General features: G+C 43.4%; 1 protein-coding gene across 3 annotated transcripts in view; it reads left to right on the top strand.

Annotated features, from left to right (window-relative positions):
• The first annotated feature begins 1164 nt into the window (after positions 1–1164).
• The window catches only part of LOC147462900 (abscisic acid receptor PYL3-like), a 55556-nt gene continuing 37910 nt past the window's right edge, over positions 1165–18810 (top strand). The window contains exons 1-3 of one of the 3 annotated variants that reach the window (XM_086485943.1): positions 1165–1761; positions 2573–2788; positions 3016–3123. In XM_086485943.1, the coding sequence (XP_086342069.1) occupies positions 1642–1761; positions 2573–2788; positions 3016–3123 (444 nt within the window). In that variant the 5' untranslated portion in view covers positions 1165–1641. Of the gene's footprint in view, positions 1762–1929; positions 2093–2572; positions 2789–3015; positions 3124–18810 lie in introns of those variants that run through there. The other 2 variants (XM_086485947.1, XM_086485949.1) reach the window with 2 other exon arrangements.

Below are 18810 nucleotides of genomic sequence, written 5' to 3'. Positions count from 1 at the left end.
AATATGATTGGTATGCTCGAGTTCAAGTTTGTTATGCTTGATTTGGTTTGTAGCTTGGCTTTGTCTATAAGTGTGTGATACTAAGATGTAATGGGTATGAGCTCCCTGTAAAAGCCCATTACCTATGAGTTATCTTTGTAATTCTTTTTGTACATGGCCTCCATGGCTCATGTTGAGCGTGGAGGGTTTTATGTGGTGTTTTTGGATAATACATATTCACTCTCTCTATTGAAGAGAGTATTGCCCAAAAAAAGAAAGACATGTGAGCAATGCCAACGACACAATATCTTTGATGATTGAGGAGATGTGTTCTCACGTCAATCTAAACATGAGATATGCTCAAGCGAGACTCCCGTGTCATTATGTGACATAGCTACTTGAAGCAACGATTTATCGTAGAAGTTATCCAACCCTTGATGTGTGCACAAGGTTATTACAAAGCCCTTATCATGCTAACAAAATAACATAAAAGACATATTGTGTATCAAACTCGAATTCTTAGGTTTCAAACTTACTCATCTTTTGGTAGCTTGCTTAAGTCAAATGCAAAATTCATTTGGTGTTTTTGTGTTTGAGATTGACGAAGGAGCTCTGCTACCTTCACCAAGGTAATGCAAGTTTGGTTAATCTAAAATTGTAAGCAGGTTTTTATGTCTGCAGCTTATGTGACAAACATGCAAGGCGGTGAGAAATTTGCATGGTATTCATGACGCTTTATTAGAGACCAAGAAACAAGATTATGAAAGTTTATCAATAAAATTGGAACAAGTGAGATATGCTAGGATTGCAAGTGTTTTTGTTTTATGTAACCGATAGCGCTTAAGCAAATAACCTGTTCAATAAGAGATAAAAATACGTTCATGTTGATGCTATCTAGTTGCAAGTAGGTCATAATGGAAAATTCATCAAGCGTCATATCACTCAACATTGCTCAGAGGCACGACTTTCTTTTGGGCATGTTACTGTGACTTGTCGATGTGAAGATGGACAAGATATGCACGACATGGTGCGTGTGGTGGTGTTGCATGGGGAGAGGCTCTAGTCTTTGTACTCGTGGCGTTCACATGACGGGAGGAGCATTCTTCAAGAAAGGAAAAGAAAGTAAGGATTGAGAGGTAGGCCTATCATCTATGCCAAAGGGGCAAGAGGAAATTATTGGTCTCCCAGGGGCCAAGAGCTTTCTTGTCACCTGGAAGGTGCAGGTACACTCCAACACACGGGCCCGGAAGTGAGGTGTGAATTGCAATCTGCCTCATAAGCGCAAAACGCCAGCCGTAGCATCTTTGTCTAGTCGCCCTTTTGATTAAGAAAAGCTTCTGTCAGCCATGGCTACGGTAAGCAGTGCTCATCGACAATTACACAACCTAAACATCGGTCATTCTCGGCAATGACGTGCTACCGTCTTGCTAATGGCTAACTCTTGATCCCCTTCTTGAGCTCTCCCCGCAGCCAGCCATGGGGAACTTAAGCTTTTTTCTTGTATGCAAAGCTTCTGCTCCTGGCTAATTAGGCAATGCTTTTGTGAGTTACGCCATTTTGCGTACTAGCATAGCTTGTCAGCGGTGGCCATCTTAACGTAGCCTTGGGGGAGTCGTGATCGCCTCTCATTTGCTTTGATCTCTGTGTTTTTGTCCCGGACAGATGAGTAGCGTTACTGATGCAGACATTTCTGAATACATCGCACGCTTTCACACTCATGAATGCGCTGAAAATCAAGCCTCATCTGTGCTCACCAAACGCATTCGAGCTCCCGTTGAAACGGTACGACTCATCCTTCTTTCCTTGCATTCGTTTTCTCGTTTTGGGTCGCAGTGTCTTTGTCTTCTGTTTAATCATTTATGGTTGTCATGCACAACAAAGGCTCATCTATATGTATATGTGTTGCTTGCCAAAATTGTGTGTGTGTGTGTGTGTGTGTGTGAGAGAGAGAGAGAGAGAGAGAGAGAGAGAGAGAGAGAGAGAGCTGTGCGAATTTCATCCATATTGAAGCTTCACTTCATGTCTGCCGAATGATATGGAGGCAGTATAGGCTATCATAGCTTTATCTGAAACTTGTCGTGGCATGGTTATGCTGTTTTTGTGGCTGCAAAAGGTCTTGATTCCTATGACGTTTTCCCCCAGTATTTTGCATGAAATGAAACGAGCACATCTAGAGTTTTCTGATCTGTTTGCATGTATTGCTGACAACTGGAAAAAATTTCAAGCTCTCAGGGATAATGAACATTGATTGAAGTGTTTTCAATGCCTTATCTGCATGGACTCTGACTTAGAATGGTCCTGAGACAAACCTTTGTCAGGGGTTGCTTGAAGTTCGTATTACGAAGCTTTGCACACATCAGAAACTTTTAGGCAGAGAAAACACAACATCTACCGAACAAACCTTGTGACCAAGCTTGTTGTTGAACAATGTTGCTTTAGGTCCGATCATTGAATCGTTAAATGAGTCTTCCCTAGTGCAAGTATCTCCAATTCATGGTAGTGCCTTTTCTGAAAGAATTTGTTTCGTGCTATTCCCTCTGTTCATATGAACGAAACTGTTTATGTTCTCATTGAAACTCTTCGTACATTGTAGGTCTGGTCATTTGTGCGCCGCTTCGATAATCCACAGTGCTACAAAGCATTCATCAAGAGCTGTAGCATGACGGGGGAGCTAAAGGTTGGTAGTATACGTGAAGTTTGTGTGGTCTCCGGTCTCCCGGCAACAACAAGCACAGAGGTTTTGGAGAAGTTTGATGAGGAAAATCACATTCTCAGCTACAGAGTTCTTGGAGGTGAACATCGTTTGCAGGTAGTTAAAGCTCCTTTGTGCATGCTATGCTGCATTTAGGGTACTCATCATCAATATCACTCTTGCTTTTGCAAAAGGTGGTCAATTTGGTGGACAAGATTTTTTTCCGCCAATTGAAACTTTTCTCAATGAAAGAACTGATGTTAATGTGAAAAGCATACTAAGAAAATATGTTACGCAATAATGATGCAGGATCTTATTGGTAATTTGGTGGTCCATATGTGTAGTCATGTTTGTGGAGAGTAAGTGTCGTAAGCCTGCCCCTTCAAGAAGTAGCATCAACCTGTAGCATATACAACAGTTCAGCAACACAATGCAAAGTTGGTGTCCTTTTGGTACGTCCTTTGAACAAAGCACAGCAGAGTTGACTGATCTTTGAATGGAGCGAGGATGTGTCCTTGTTTGTGAGTCAGCATAAGAATGCTGAGGATTGCTTTAATTTGCACTTAAAGAACAGAAGGCTGCAGCCTTCTTGAAGAATTGTTGAGGCAGCTCCTCTGCCTGTGTGCATGAATTTACGTGCAAGACTCTGTTTCTTGAGCTACTATTTCTCTATTCTTCTGCTTCTGTTTCTTGAGCTCTAAGCCTTTATCTGTAGGGGAGTTCAAAATAAATGAAGAAATAGCCACCCTGTAACGGGTGGTCACAAAAATTGTGTTGCTGTCACCATATCATTGTAGTGATGTGTTGAATAAACTTAGGACTGTCGGGGCTTTCTTTCCCTTGTTAGGACTTTTTTTCCCCGTTTTTTTTATATATGGCCATCGTTCTAGGGCAAGCCTTATCTTTGTATTACTAGACTCATTAATACCACTTTCTGTGTTGTGTACTATTGAGCTTCTCCTTCATCTTCTCCATCTTTGCGTGTTCTTGCAGCCCAATGGTCCTTGATGCTGAGATGTTGATGGGATCTTGCCACCGATGCCTGGATTTGCGAGGCTACGGGCTGAAAACTGAAAACATTGGGGCTGATCTGGCATGGAATTGCGATCTGTTGATGAGGCTATGGCTGAAATCTGCAATCGATGGTGCTAGAAGCTGAATGCTGAAAAACGCTGGGCTGATTTGCAGCTGTAAAGGTGTCAATGATGGTGATGGTGAAGAACGCTGGGCTGAATCGGTTGCTGATGGGCGATGGGCTGATGGTTGGAAACACAATGCTGTTGGGTACTTGTACTCTAGGGTACTGACTTGTGTTGAATAGGCGACCCCTAGGGTCACCTATATAGGTCCTTAATGCTGGGTCGAGCAGTTTTGAGGCTAGAAGGCTGCTGACCACAACCTCATAAAATAATTCAATTTGTCAATTATTAATAAGTTAAAACCTATCAATAAGAGGTGCTTCCTATGCTGATAGTTCCTAGGCTTGGTTCTAATGCTTCTGTATGAGAACCAAAGTTACATGGAATGGGAACGAGGGGTCCGGAACATTTTCGGAAGAGGGGGAGAGGGGAGGAGGGCCGGGACGGCGGAACAAGAATGGGGGCCAGAATGGTGAACCTAAAATATGCTTAAATTTGGTTGGATTCAACCTATATGTCAGTAGCAGCCACACACACCCATTAGTCCTAGTAGAATGCTATTTAGCATGCTTTTCAATGATGCTTAGGGCATGCATGTGATTGCACCGCATGGTAACTTGTTGCAAACGCAGTACACACACCAGATGGCATGAATCACGATTCACAAATGCATCTTGATTCTTCATAGAAAGAACAGTAACTTAAAATTGAATAGAGTCCAAACTCCACACAAAAGCTTGGAGCAAGAAGATGATAGATTATGACAATGGCTTACAAGGCAAGCCAAAGCGGTACAAGTGGCTACAAAAAGATCTGTAGAGGCTAGAGTCCAAAATAAAAACTGTAAGAGTCACTAGATTAAGACTCAATCACTCATGTGGTGGTGCAATACAAAAGGGGACAAAGGAAACAAAAACCAATGAGCAATGAGTCAGGACTCATGCCTCATGTTCACCCTTGGGTAAGAGCAAAAGAGGAGCCTCCCAATTCGTAGTGGTGAATTGGATGTCATGAATATCCTTCCAATCCTTTTGCATAGGCTTATCCTCATGCATAGATCCTCCCGCCTCTCCAAGCACCTCCGGATTTGCCCCCATCTCCCACTGTAGAAAAGGGTCTTGTTACTTTGGATGTTGACTTGCAAAGCATTCGTAAGTTTGCACTGACAAAAACGTCATTTTCTTTTTTCACTCCAAGTCGGTTCATCTATCTAGACGCAATATCCAAATCATTTTTTGCCACCATAAGACGAAGGAAATCTTGGTGAGATCAATTTGGGCATCGACAGTCCCAAATTTTTCTCGCATGTCTCTGTAAAATGCAAGTTGATCCTTGATTTTGCGTTGCATGTCACAATCAGGGTGAAGCTTTTTCAAGATGGTGTTCCAATGTGTATCACCTCCGAATCATGCTTTTGTCTTGCACCCTGGAACTCTGGATTCAACATAAAAGCTACATGAAGAGGTGACCTATAGGAGTTCCACCTGTTGCTGCAAAGGTCTTTGATTTCTTTGAGCCTACCTTGGTCCTTCTCAGGATCTTCAAGGGTCTCCACCATGCATTCCATTGCTTCATAGAATACAAGGCTCTACACCATCCATCACTCTGAGCAAGTGGATCACTGGTTTTATCATTTTGTTAAGAGTCTTGAGAGACTCCTAGAACTCTAGATACTCTACTTTCCCTATACAAATGATCCGTGAGGTTGTACTTCCATGGGAAGTCTAAGCAAACTCCGTCCTGATGAAGAGCTATTGCATTGCTTTTTGACACTCTACAAAGAAGCTTACCATAAGATAGTCATAGGCAAAGCGGATCTCACAATACTCTAGAAGAACTTTGCTCTCCGATCGCTTCAAGTGCTCAACTTGACAGACGTCATTGTCGATTCATTGCCAAGGTTGATTGGTTCAGGAGACTCTCTCTCTCTCTCTCTCTCTCTCTCTCTTTCTGGTCTCTACGCTTCTGCATCGTTGACTTTGACATGGTTTCAGAGCTGTCGTGCTTGAAGACCCTTGGTAGAAAGGTGCACCTTGAGTGGAGGAGGAGAACCTTGTCAACGGCGCTCCATCCCCACCCTTTGTCGCTCCCCAAAACGCAGCCCAGTAGGAGCCTCTCCTAGTCGTCGCTGTTGCCTCTAGCGTTTTGGAACGCCACTCCCATCGTTGCCTGCAGTGTTTCAAAACGCAAGCTGTCCAGCCTTTCGGTGGCGCCTCCCTGCCTTGTGAGCGTTTTGAAAACGGTGTCCCTCTCTCCAATAGCTCTTCCCTCTCTCGTCTTGAGTTGCCGTGCGTTGTCGACTTTGCTCTCATAGTGAGCGTTTTGGCATTGAGGAGCAATTTTTGACATACACAGGAGATCGCAGTGATGTATGGTGTATGTGGTTCAGAGATTGACTTTCTCAGAGTTTTTGCCATAGCTGTTGACTAACAGATATAGGTGGAGACATGTGTAGAAGGCGGGAACAACCTCTAGCAAGCGGCTGGCGGTTACCAGAAGCTTCTAGAAGCAGTACCCAAAGAGTTACCTCGGTAGCTGTCAGTGCACAGAGTCAGACACCAGTATGAGGGCCTATAAATAAGACCCACTTCATTTTTGGGACACCCTGTAAAACATCTTGTAATCCTGCCCCCCCCCCCCCCCCCTCTCTCTCTCTCTCTCTCTCTCTCTCTCTGTGTGTGTGTCTTGATCAGAATCACCGGGTACGACCTCTACAATGTTCACCGTCACTTTTTCTTCCTCCGTAGCTCCAATTGACGAGCCGTAAAGACAGGCCCATGGAGCACTTTGAGTACTGTAGTTCTAGTCCATAAACTTCCATTTTTTACCACTTCAAACACACTTTTACTGGCATCCAAAACATTATTGACATAGACATCATTACAAATAGCATCCAAACTCAAATATAGCTGGCATATTGTCCAAGAAAATGAAGAAAACTGTGCACTTTTTGTAGTACCAATGATGATTTAGTATCATCACCCCTTGTGATCGCATAGTCATCATGAAACTTTGCACAATCTGTACCTTTATTAGAGATATCCTTGATTGGGATTCTTGTATGTTGAGCTTCTACTTGTAAAGCTGCATCCATAACACCCTCCATTGGATTGGTAGAGCCTTGAAAATTTTTATCATCCATCAAAGAGCTAGAATTTTCTTGGTCTTGCAACTCATGAGAAGGCATACAAGGAAGAATTGCCTGGATATCCGACACTCCGGTCGTATCAAAAATTTTAGACACATTAAAATCATCTTCAACAAACCTATTGATCTGTTCGACTTCACATGCTTCCATGATGTTGAAGATTCCATTTACACCCTGTAAAGGCTCGTCTACTTCAAGAACTCCTTGATAACAACCCGTGCCAAGGTTAGCAGCTTGCGAAACGCTTGCTATACAGTCTATGTCTTCATTGGAACCATTAATGGAGGTAACTTCTATGCGAGCAATCTTTGAAAAATTTTCATCAATTTCTATTTCAACATTAAATTCATTGTTTACCTCTATTAGGTTGCCCAAAGTATGGTCTTCTGAGACAGAATTTACTACTTCCAAAGTTGCATTTACTTTGGCTTTGCTTCTTGTAGAAATATATTCCCAAAAGTCATCATAGCTAAAGATCTGTATCTAATCCCCATTACCTTTACTGAAGATAATTTGGCTTTATTCAATAATCTGCTTCATTTCCAAATCCATTATCCTTGAGCTTTCATGAATAAATCCATATGCAAAATAGTCCCACTGTCTGGGATACGTTTTCTGCCAACTGTTGAATCTGATCTTTGAACTCGGAGCTCACAACTTCTTCCAAAGCTACAATCATCCGATCTTCTGGAACTTCTCGGCTCTTCATCTTCGCTTTATAGTATGCAAGGAGACCCTCTGAATCGTGCGCTTTGAAAATACCACAGTGTTCCCATACGGCATCAAGTGCCATCTCAACCGCATCATCAATTTGCTTTCTCATCTTCATGGCTTTCACTTGGAGCAAACATCCTTGTACCAATTCAAGCATCTTCGAAAAAATCTCGAGCTACCGGATTTTATCAAATCCTTTGAAAGTTAATGTATCCATAAGCTTCATCATCTGCTCTGAATTCTCCATTTGTACCTCCCACCCCGGTTCGTTTCGTGTTGGGTTCACCAAAGATGTCGGGGGTATGTGTTCGCGAAATAAGCCGGGAAGGCGCGTGGCTTTTGGCTATGAGAGGTGTGTGTGAGAGAGAGAGTATAACATACACAAATAGCTCCGACAATCACCATGAAGGTAAATTAACCTTTTCCATACAAACCTTGGCAAGGTTACAAAACCTTTAGATGATTGTTGGGGTATAAAGCCCAATGTGGTCGCCCAGGTAAGTGGGCGGGCCGCCAGGTATGTACACATGTTCTTTTGTAAAAACCTAATAAGAACTCACTATGCTCTACACATTACAGTAGAGCGAGCTCCCCATATTGTCGTGCTCTTCTTCTCGCACTCTCTCTCGCGTCGTACTTCCGCTCGTACTCCTTCAACTGGTATCAGAGCTCAGATCGAGGCTCGGGGCAGCACTGCAGGAGGCTAGAGTCACCAGCTTAGATTGGAGTGAAATTCGACAGGCAAAGACACGGCCCCAAATCTCGTGGGAGCACCCGAAGGACTTGGTGTTGTCAGAATTTCATTCTGAGGTCATCTCGGCCACCGTTCGGCTTCGACAAAGGTCTGCGAAGGCCATTTTCGACTACGTGGTCTGAGCGGGTGCAGATCCGACTCTGCAAATTTGGGGTTTTCGGCCTACGACTGCAGGTGCTCACACTCCCAGAGTGTTGATTTGTGGCTGTCTACACATCGAAGGACGGCTCACAGTTCTTGGAGGCGTGTCATATACGACACGGGCGCATCTACACACAGACTGTAGGCGACATCCACTAGTTCATCAGGTAGCTTGTGTTTGCTGCTAGATATTCCAGATTTTATCCTGACATTGCAGGTACTTTCACATGGGATGTATTGTCAGAGATGATGTATGTTTGTTGAGGGTTTGCTGACTGTGAGTCACGCAGCAAACAACCGCCGCAGCGGTTACAACATATAGTGGGAAATTTGTGGATGTATGACTTTGTGGGAAGTCTATGTACTGTCAGATTTACTGCAGCCTTTGTTGAGGGTCGAGTGAAGTTTTATTGAGCTGGGGGATTCTCGAATGTTGAGATCCTTTCGGTGATACAGGGCTTGGAGCGATCCCTCAAGCACCCTTAGATAGGCAGCTAGGATGTATTGATTGTGAGTTAGACAATTGGGATTGCATCTTTGCTTTACTGCCGTTGAGGCATTGTCGCAGTCTATGCTTACAGGACAGTGACAGGACAGTCAGAGACAGGACATGTGCAGGACAGGTTTACCCACAGCTTACAGTGTCAGAGAGACAGTGTTTTTGAGCTGTTTTTTGGTCTGTTTTTGAGTACACCAGAGCCATTTTACAAAGGAGACTCTGACGAAATTTATGTAGAATCTGAAGCTTTCTTGGTTCATTTGACAGGTTGATATTGGTTCAGAGGTCAGTTTACAGGGGAAACTCTGCCGAATTTTTCCTAGGAAAGTAAACTATTGTGAAGCGTAGCTATGGTTGGATCACAGGACACTGCTCTTTACAATATCAAGAAGCTGGATGGAACCAATTTCCCATTGTGGAAGCAGCAGATTTGGCACGTGTTGGTACAAAAGAAGCAGATAAAACCTATAAAGCTCAAGGGGATAAAACCAGAAGATATGGACGAAGATGAATGGAGCGAAATGGATGAATTGGCACTTTCTACCATTATGCTGACTTTGGCAGAAAGCGTTTACTTCAATGTAGCAGACGAGATGTCGGCTTATCAAGCATGGTTAAAGCTGAGTGATCTTTATGAGAAGCAGAGTGCAGCTTCACAGGTATACTGGCTTAGGAAGCTTGTTGACTTGAAGATGAAAGAAGGGACACCTATGTCTAATCATCTGAATGAATTCAACACAATCTATAGTCAGTTGTCAGCTCAAGGTGTCAAGTTTGATGAACCTGTTAGAGCTATGTTCCTGTTGATCACATTGCCGGAAAGTTGGGACACTTTTCGCACAGCTTTGTAATTCTGCACCTCCAGATAGTTTGAACATAGCAGGTGTAGAAGGAAGTGTGCTTACTGAAGAAACCAATAGAAAGACAATGGACAAAGGCAAAGGAACAGCCTTAGTTGTCAGGGGAAGGACCAAAGAAAAGTACAAAGGTGGAAAGAGAAATAAGTCTCGTAGCAAGTCCCGCAGTGCTAAAGGTAAGAGTGACATAGAATGCTACCATTGTGGCAAGAAGGGTCACATGAAAAGAGACTGTAGAGAATGGAAAGCAGAAAAAGGCAAAGAGAAAGCTGAAGACCATGGTGAGAAGATCAAGTCCTCAGTGAAGATTCAAGAAATAAATGTGACAAACACTGTTGCAGTGGATGACAGTCTAGTATCAGGAGACATCTACTTCTTGAAGAATACAATGGACTCAGCTCTTCTTACAGCATCTGATGGAAATGCACTGAGTGATTGGATTATAGACTCAGGGGCATCACTTCATGTGTCTCCAAACAAGGAGTGGTTTACTTCTTATGTGACCACTAAAGATCATGTTCGGCTAGGCAATGGGCAGACATGTGAGATCTTAGGTGTTGGAGATGTTCAATTGAAGTTTCAGAATGGATCTTCTTTCACGCTGAAGAATGTGAGACATATTCCCGCAATTACAAAGAGCTTGATCAACACAGGTTTACTTGATGATGCTGGCTACGTCACCACTTTTGGACAGAACATGTGGAAGATATCCAAGGGTTCTATGACAGTAGCACATGGAGTAAAGTCTGGAGGACTTTACATGATTTATGTATCAAATGTCTCTAAAAATGTAATCAATGTAACCGAGCAGCCGAACGTTTCTTTGTGGCATAGCCGGTTAGGACATATGTCCAAGAAGGGAATGGAAATCTTGTCTCGTTCTGGTTATTTGCCTGGCTTTTCATTTAATGATTTTGAATTCTGTGAACATTGTCTGTATGGTAAGCAAACACAGCAGCCACATAAGCATAGAAGCAGTAGAAGAGATACACAGTTGGCACTTGTTCATAGTGATTTGTGTGGACCTATGCCTAACCTATCTCTAGGGGGAGCTTCTTACTTTATGACATTTATAGATGATTACTCGAGGAAAGTATGGGTTTACTTTCTCAAGCACAAGGATGAAGCGTTTAGTGTTTTCAAAATGTTTGTGACACTTGTCGAGAATCAGAGTGGCAAGAAGCTTAAATGCTTACGCACTGACAATGGTGGAGAGTATGTTTCAAAGGCCTTTAAGGACTTTTGTGAGTCAAAAGGTATAAAACGTGAACTTACTGCTCCTTACAATCCTCCTCAAAATGGCGTTGCTGAGAGGATGAATAGGACCATACAAGAGAAGGTCAGAAGTATGTTGTCTAATGCACAGCTGCCAAATGGGTTTTGGGCTGAAGCTGTATCAAGAGTTGTTCATCTTGTAAATATATCTCCTAGCAAGGTTTTGCAGAAGGATTCAGTGCCAGAGATGGTATGGTCAGGCAAAATGCCCTCGTACAAGCATCTCAGAGTCTTTGGCTGTGAGGCATATACTCACGTTCCAAAGGAATTTAGGAACAAACTTGAGCCAAAGAGTAGAAAGTGCATCTTTCTAGGCTATGGTAATTCTGGTGAGATGGGGTACAGACTTTGGGATCCCGAATCCAGAAAGGTTGTCCGCAGCAATGATGTTCACTTTAATGAATCCAAATATCATTCTAAACCAGAGAGGGTTGAGGAGATTAGAAGAGTTGTCTTCCAAGAAGATGGACCTGCACGTGCAAGACAAAATGTCAGGGCTCAAGAGGAGCAAGGACAGGATAGAGTGGAACCACAGCTTGTGGCTGAGCCTGAGCCTGAGCCACCTATTGTGCGTAGATCTGGACGTGTCACGCGACCTCCTGATAGGTTTGTTCCATCTATGAACTATGTCATGTTGACTGATTGCAATGAGCCTTCATGTTACAAGGAAGCAGTGCAAATGAAGGACTCCGGGAATTGGCAATTGGCCATGCAGTCAGAGATGACAGCTCTGCATAAAAACAAGACATGGAAGCTAGTTAAATTACCACAGGGCAAAAAGGCTCTACCTTGTAAATGGGTTTACAGGTATAAGATCACCGCTCATGATAGTCAGCCAAAGTACAAAGCAAGGCTTGTTGCCAAGGGCTTTAAGCAAGAACAAGGCATTGACTTTGATGAAGTCTTCTCTCCGGTGGTCAAGATGACTACATTGAGATGCTTTCTTGCATTGGTTGCCATATTAGATTTGGTGTTGCACCAAATGGATGTCAAGACAGCGTTCTTGCATGGTGATTTAGATGTGGAAATTTACATGCAGCAGCTAGAAGGGTTTGTTGAGAAAGGCAAGGAAGATTGGGTATGCCAGTTGTTAAAGAGTCTTTATGGCTTAAAACAATCACCGAGGGCATGGTACCATAAATTCCACAAGTTTATGCTTTCTCAAGGCTACAAACGTAGTGAGTTCGATCACTGTCTATATACAAAGAAGGCTAAGGATGGTAGTTGGCTGATCCTTATTTTGTATGTGGATGACATGTTGATTGCTGACAAGCACTTGGAAGAAATTTCAGCTTTGAAGTCAAAGATGGCAAAATCGTTTGACATGAAAGACATGGGTGAGGCAAGTCATATACTTGGTATGCGCATTGAGAGAGACAGATCAAAGAAGTTGATTTGGTTATCTCAAACAGAGTATATTGACAAGGTTTTGCAACGTTTCAATATGGAGAAGGGAAAGGCACTGAGTGTTCCATTGCCACCATATGTGAAACTTAGCAAACAAGATTGTCCTGTGTCTGAGGAAGAACAGGCTGAAATGGATAAGATTCCATATGCTTTTGCAGTGGGTAGTTTGATGTATGCAATGATTGCTACTCGCCCAGACATTGCATTTGCAGTGGGAGTAGTAAGTCGATACATGTCAAACCTAGGCAAGAAACATTGGGAGGCAGTGAAAGGAATATCGAGATACCTGAAAGCTACAAAGAGTATGCATATATGCTATGGGAGTCGGGAGCTAAGTGTAAAGGGTTTTACAGACTTAGATTATGCAGGTGACTTGGACAATCGAAGGTCTACGTCAGGGTATGTCTTTACATTGGCTGGTGGAGCAGTATCATGGCGTCCTAGATTACAAGATTGTGTTACTCAGTCTACTACAGAGGCTGAATATGTTGCAGCATCAGAGGCATGCAAAGAATCAATTTGGCTTAATCGACTAGTAACAGATTTGGGAATCAAAGAAGAGATGCCTGTGTTATATTGTGATAGTCAAAGTGCTATACAATTGGCTCGCAATCCAGTTTATCACTCAAAGACAAAGCATGTGGATGTGAAGTATCATTTCATCAGGGAAATGCTCGAGGATAAGCAACTTCAGCTTGTCAAAGTTCACACCACAGAAAATCCTGCTGATCTACTTACAAAAGGACTTCCATCAGAGAGCTTTGCGCATTTTCGCAAGCAGTTAGGTGTAGGGTAGTACATCACTTCTCTACATCTCTTGTATATTAGCTTGTATAGTAGCTTCTCTCACACTTAAAGTACCACATTGGTCCTTAAGTGGGAGGTTGTTGGGGTATAAAGCCCAATGTGGTCGCCCAGGTAAGTGGGCGGGCCGCCATGTATGTACACATGTTCTTTTGTAAAAACCTAATAAGAACTCACTATGCTCTACACATTACAGTAGAGCGAGTTCACCATATCGTCGTGCTCTTCTTCTCGCACTCTCTCTCGCGTCGCACTTCCGCTCGTACTCCTTCAATGATGACACAGCGACCAAGGCGACCAACCTTGCATAGAACTGGCCCTCCATGAAACTGTCATAACTTTCCTATCGTAGCTCCAGTTAACGAGCCGTAAAGACAGACCTATGGAGCACTCTAAGTACTACAGTTTTTGTCCATAAACTTCCATTTTTGACCACTTGAAACATACCCACTTTTAGCATCAACAACATAGTTTTTTGGCCCTTTAAAGCCAAATTTGGCATACATTTAGGATTAAACCTTGCTTGTTATTGAGCCCTGGTCACTGCTCGATAAACATATAGTCATCAAATAGGCTCAACCTACATCCTTTTTCTCTTTTTTCCATCATGGAAGCGGAGCGGCATGATGTCGTCGTAGGAAACTAGAGAGAGAGAGAGAGAGAGAGAGAGAGAGAGAGAGAGAGAGAGAGAGAGAGAGAGAGAGAGAGAGAGAGAGAGAGAGAGAGAGAGAGAGAGAGAGAGTCAACACGAAGCAATGAAATTTACTTCCAAATGCACTGGCCTTAAAGATTGACTCCCCTTTTGGTATTCTTTCTTGATTGCCAATCACAAAGGTAGAACTCCTGAGGGTCCAATTGTGTGGGACTCTGCGTCTAGACTCTAGATGCTCTGCCAGAGAGTGGCTTGAGAGAGAGAGAGAGAGAGAGAGAGAGAGAGAGAGAGAGAGAGAGGCATTGGCCTCAAAGATTGGCGCCCCTTGTGATATTTCTTTATTATTGCTCAAATTAAGGTATAACTCTCGAGGGTCCTCTGCTCTCAGACTTTGCGTCCAGATGCTTTCTAGAGTGAGGCCCCAGGGGTCCTTGTAATGTTTAAACATTACAAGGGATGCCCAGAAACAGAGCCCAAAAGCAATCGGTTCATAAACACCAAACCTCGAAAGCATCTGCTCCCAAAAGCTAGCGAAAAGTGCGGAAATCCGACAACTTGCCACGTGGCACAGCCAGCACAAAACGCCGAATATCCGTACAGCCCTGCCGCGTCAGCATCCATACAATCTGCCACATCAGCGTGTTAGCGCGTTTTATGAAAATGAGCTTCAGGGTTCCAGCTTTGGGTTTTTAGGGTTTTAGGCCCTAGGGCATGTGCTTTATAAGTTCTTCAAGTTGGTTAGTCCAATTTCTCTTGTCCACTCGGCCATTTCTCTTCTAGTTGGTCATGCCACGTCATCACTTTGTGACATTCCCCCCTCTTAAAAGAATTGTAATCGCCTTCAATTACGCCTGCAAAAACAGCCAAAGGATAGAAACTTTCTTTCAGTAGACGCCGACTCTATGTACTCATGCACTAGACTCCACCAATCCAGCACTTTTACAAAGACATCAATCAGTGATCAATCACATTTCTCTCGAAGGTCTCAGATACAAATCCTGATCATTGTGACCATTTAGCAATCACAGAGACTACACCGATCTTTTCACGGATGTTTGAGCTACTAAATTTTGTTACTATCATATTCATATCCTTCCTTTTCACATTTCAATCAAGCAAACCATGCCCACGACCATCTGTCATGTGACACATCTAACCCTATGTGTCCGTGGACAAGCTACAGCATGACCAGGGTTCAGTTCAGTCAATTCAGTCTAGAATAGGAAGTGATCTCGCACCTTTGTGAGTCTGTTCGCAAAACGTGCATGTCCAGACACTTAGAGTAGATGCATATCCTTTGGTTGTACACAGCATGATCATCAGATTTCAGTCAGAACCCATCAATAGCATTTTTACAGTGCATAGACCTATTTTCCCTATTTTTGACATTTTTCACTTATTATTTTTAAGTGACTTTTGTTGGAAAGTAGGTAGGGCAATTTTGCTAAGATAATATATAAGCAAACCAGAGCTAGCACTTTCTGGCAGAAGGGGCCGCAGGAGCACTCGCTCAATAGGCAACTTCTCAGCAGAACCCCCAAGAGGCCTAGTGTTTTTGCATCACAACAGAAGGCTTGCGTTTTTGGACGATATCAGCTAGCGTTTTTGCTCTTGCAGATTTATGGCGATAGCAAATCAAGTAGACTCCCCAGCGTTACCAGATTCTCCACAGCAAGACAAAGATCAGCCCTAGCGTTTTTGGATCAGCCTGAAGTTGGCGTTTTGCAGCTCCATCGCGACTAAACCTAAGTTAACATCAGCGTTTTTAGTTTTCTGTAGTCAATACCTGCAGTCTGACCCCCGAACCTCGCAGATCTCACCTTCCCGCAGCAGATCCTCGCCGCACGGTCAGATTCCGCGAAGTTTATAGTTTCAACCCGGAAAACAAAAATTTCAGCATCTGCGTTTTCAGCGCGTCGTCGTTGCATCATCGTCATCGACATAGAGTCAGAATTCAATAGATAAAGATTTGCAGATTTCAGCCCTTAGCATTTTCAGATTTCAGCCCGTCTCATCGTCGTCCTCATCGTCGTCTTCATCGTTGTCAACATTGTCGGCAAGTCCAAGCATTGTAGAGATTTGTGCAATCTTAAGTAGACCGCTCTCGCCATAGAGAGTGTGGGGCCCTTGGAGGAGGGTTTTACAACGTCTCTGGTGTCGTATTCTCTTCTCTCTCTATCTCCGAGTCTCAGCACTTCCATTCACAGTGTCCATTCACTTTGTTGTGTCCATTGCACTCTCTCACGAAAGGAACGAAAGGCTCTCCCTTCCCTAAGTAAAGGAACCTTCATTCTGCTGCACCTTACATTGGTATCAGAGCTTTGGCAGTGTTCTGTATCACTCAAGGAAAGAACCACATGATTTTTTTTACTTGTTGCGGTCGCACGAACCCAAGTTCACTTGGTCGTGTTGATTCCTATTCTTGTTTTTGAAGAGTGACAGGAAACCCAAGAAAGAAGGGCTTGTCCAGCCTCCCCTTGTGCCTCTTTTCACTCATTGAGAGCGGACCGTGCACTTAGCGGCCGGCAATCGATGTGAGGTGGGAAAAAGCAACCTTGGTGTGAGTGCAAGGCCGCCAAGGGGTGCGCCCGCGGATGAAGAGAAGATCCTTCTCTAACACAGATTGCAAGCTCAAGAAGAACCTCAAGAACCTCAAGACCCACAAGAACCTCAAGAACTCAAGAACCCCAAGAACCCAAAGTTCCTTGTGAACTTAAGAACCCAAGACCACAAGAACACACAAGAATTCACGACTTCAGTGGATGGTCATTACTCGAAGCGGAATGGATACTTTGCTTGGAGGTGACGAGCATGAGAGGGGCGAAGAAGAATTTTCCCCACCAGGAAGTTTTTCTGACCCTCCCCCTTCCCCATATACGCCAAGGATTGCACTAACTCCTTCAAGCACTAACTCCTATGAAGGAGTTGCCGCAGTTGTTTATGGACAGGAAGTTAGAAAACGAAGAAAGAAGGGCAGCCATAGATCGTGACTACGAAGAAAGAGTGGCAGCCATAGAGCGTAAGTACGACTTGGAAGCCAAAGAAAGACAAGCCAAATTTGATCGTGAGAATAAAGCAAGACAAGCAGAATTTGACCGCGAGAACAAAGCAAGAAAAGAAAAGAGCGACTGACACATGAAAGAATTCTTGCGACTCTTTTCTATTGTGCAGGCGCAGTTTGCACAGAATCAAGAAAAGGACTCTCTAAGTCTCTTCTTCTCCAAAGCACGACACACATGATTTGGTTGATAATGATGAACATGATGATTTGGATGATAAGCACAAGCATGATGATTTGCATGATGATAAAGATGTGATTTTTCACAAGCATGATGATTTGCATGAAGATGATGTGATTGTTCACAAGGATGATGTGTTAGTTGATACTGTTTCTGGTGAAGCTAACCTCATTGCAGAGTCGATCAATCACGAAGAACCGATCTTGGCTCTCGAGTCGAGGTCCAAAGAACCCCCACAAGAAGATTCGATAGATCGCGAAGAATCGATCTTGGCTCTCGAGCCTAGGTCCAAAGAACTCTCACAAGAAGTACTATGTGTTTGAATGATTAGTCAGCACACAGTGATCGAGTGTTTCATTCGTGATCGTTTCCTATATTTTAGTCAGTGTCTTTATGTGATCCCTTTTCCTAGGCATGACATATTGTACGTTGAGCACGTTTCACTCATGAATGAGCACGGATGTATGCGGATTGTTCATGAAAAGTTGAAAAGTATGCATTCAAGGAAGTCACATTCCTTGTCTCTTCCTTGGCACGACACAGTTGTAGAAAGAGCACATGAAAGTATGAGCACCAAGCATGGGCATTTCTGTTGTGAATTGCCAGTCGATTGATTTAGATCAGAAAGAAAAAATTCGATCTCATTGTTTGCATGTCTTGGATGAATGGGTTGGCACTCCGTCTAGTAGTTCATCTACATTGCGTGCATAGTCTTTAGAGAAGACGAGCTTTTCCAGCCACTTTACATGGAATGGGTATGTTCATGTTTTCCTGAATTTCAGGATTTTTCAGCCATGGAGATTCTTGACTGTCACGTGACACATCCCAACCCTATGTGTCCGTGGACAAGCTACACCATAGCAGGGTTTCCGTCAAGTACAGTCAAGTTAGATTAGAAGTGATCTGGCACTTTTGTGAGTCTATTCGTAGACAGTGCATGCCCAGTCACTCAATGTAGATGCATATCCTGTGGTTGCACCTTGCATAAGCATAAGCATTTCCATCAAATTCCATCAAAGTCAAATTGGGGATTTTTCAGATGACTTTATGCCATTTTTCCCTATTTTTTGACATTTTTCACTTATTTATTAAGTGACTTTTGTTGGGTACTCAGTAGGGCAAATTGGGTAAGTTAATTTATAAGCAAACCCAAGTTAGCACAAATTGGCAGATGAGCCAAGGAGCACAGCAGGCTACCAAGCGACAGGTGTTCCCTCCCTCTCTCAGCAAGACCCTCTCCAACCTTGGCGAGGCCACTCCCCATCCACTCCCCTTCATCAGCGTTTTGCTTCTCGCATGCTTGGTCCTTCCATCCCTAGCACCCATCGCCATCCCTCTCATGCTATTGGCGTTTTCCAATCACTGCTAAGGCCAGCGATCCCATCTTCTCACTAACGCTAGCAGGACATGTCTTCAGCGTCTTGACTAGCATTGGGAACCTGTGCAAGACAATCGGTTTTCAGCATTGAAGGACTTTCAGTAGCAGCAATTTCAGCCTTTAAAAACTCCC

This window comes from Adiantum capillus-veneris, chromosome 2, assembly GCF_014529385.1.
Source record: "Adiantum capillus-veneris isolate H3 chromosome 2, ASM1452938v2, whole genome shotgun sequence".
Classification (NCBI taxonomy): Eukaryota; Viridiplantae; Streptophyta; class Polypodiopsida; order Polypodiales; family Pteridaceae; genus Adiantum; species Adiantum capillus-veneris.
Note: the sequence above shows the minus strand (reverse complement) of the source record. Positions and strands in the feature narration are given on the sequence as shown.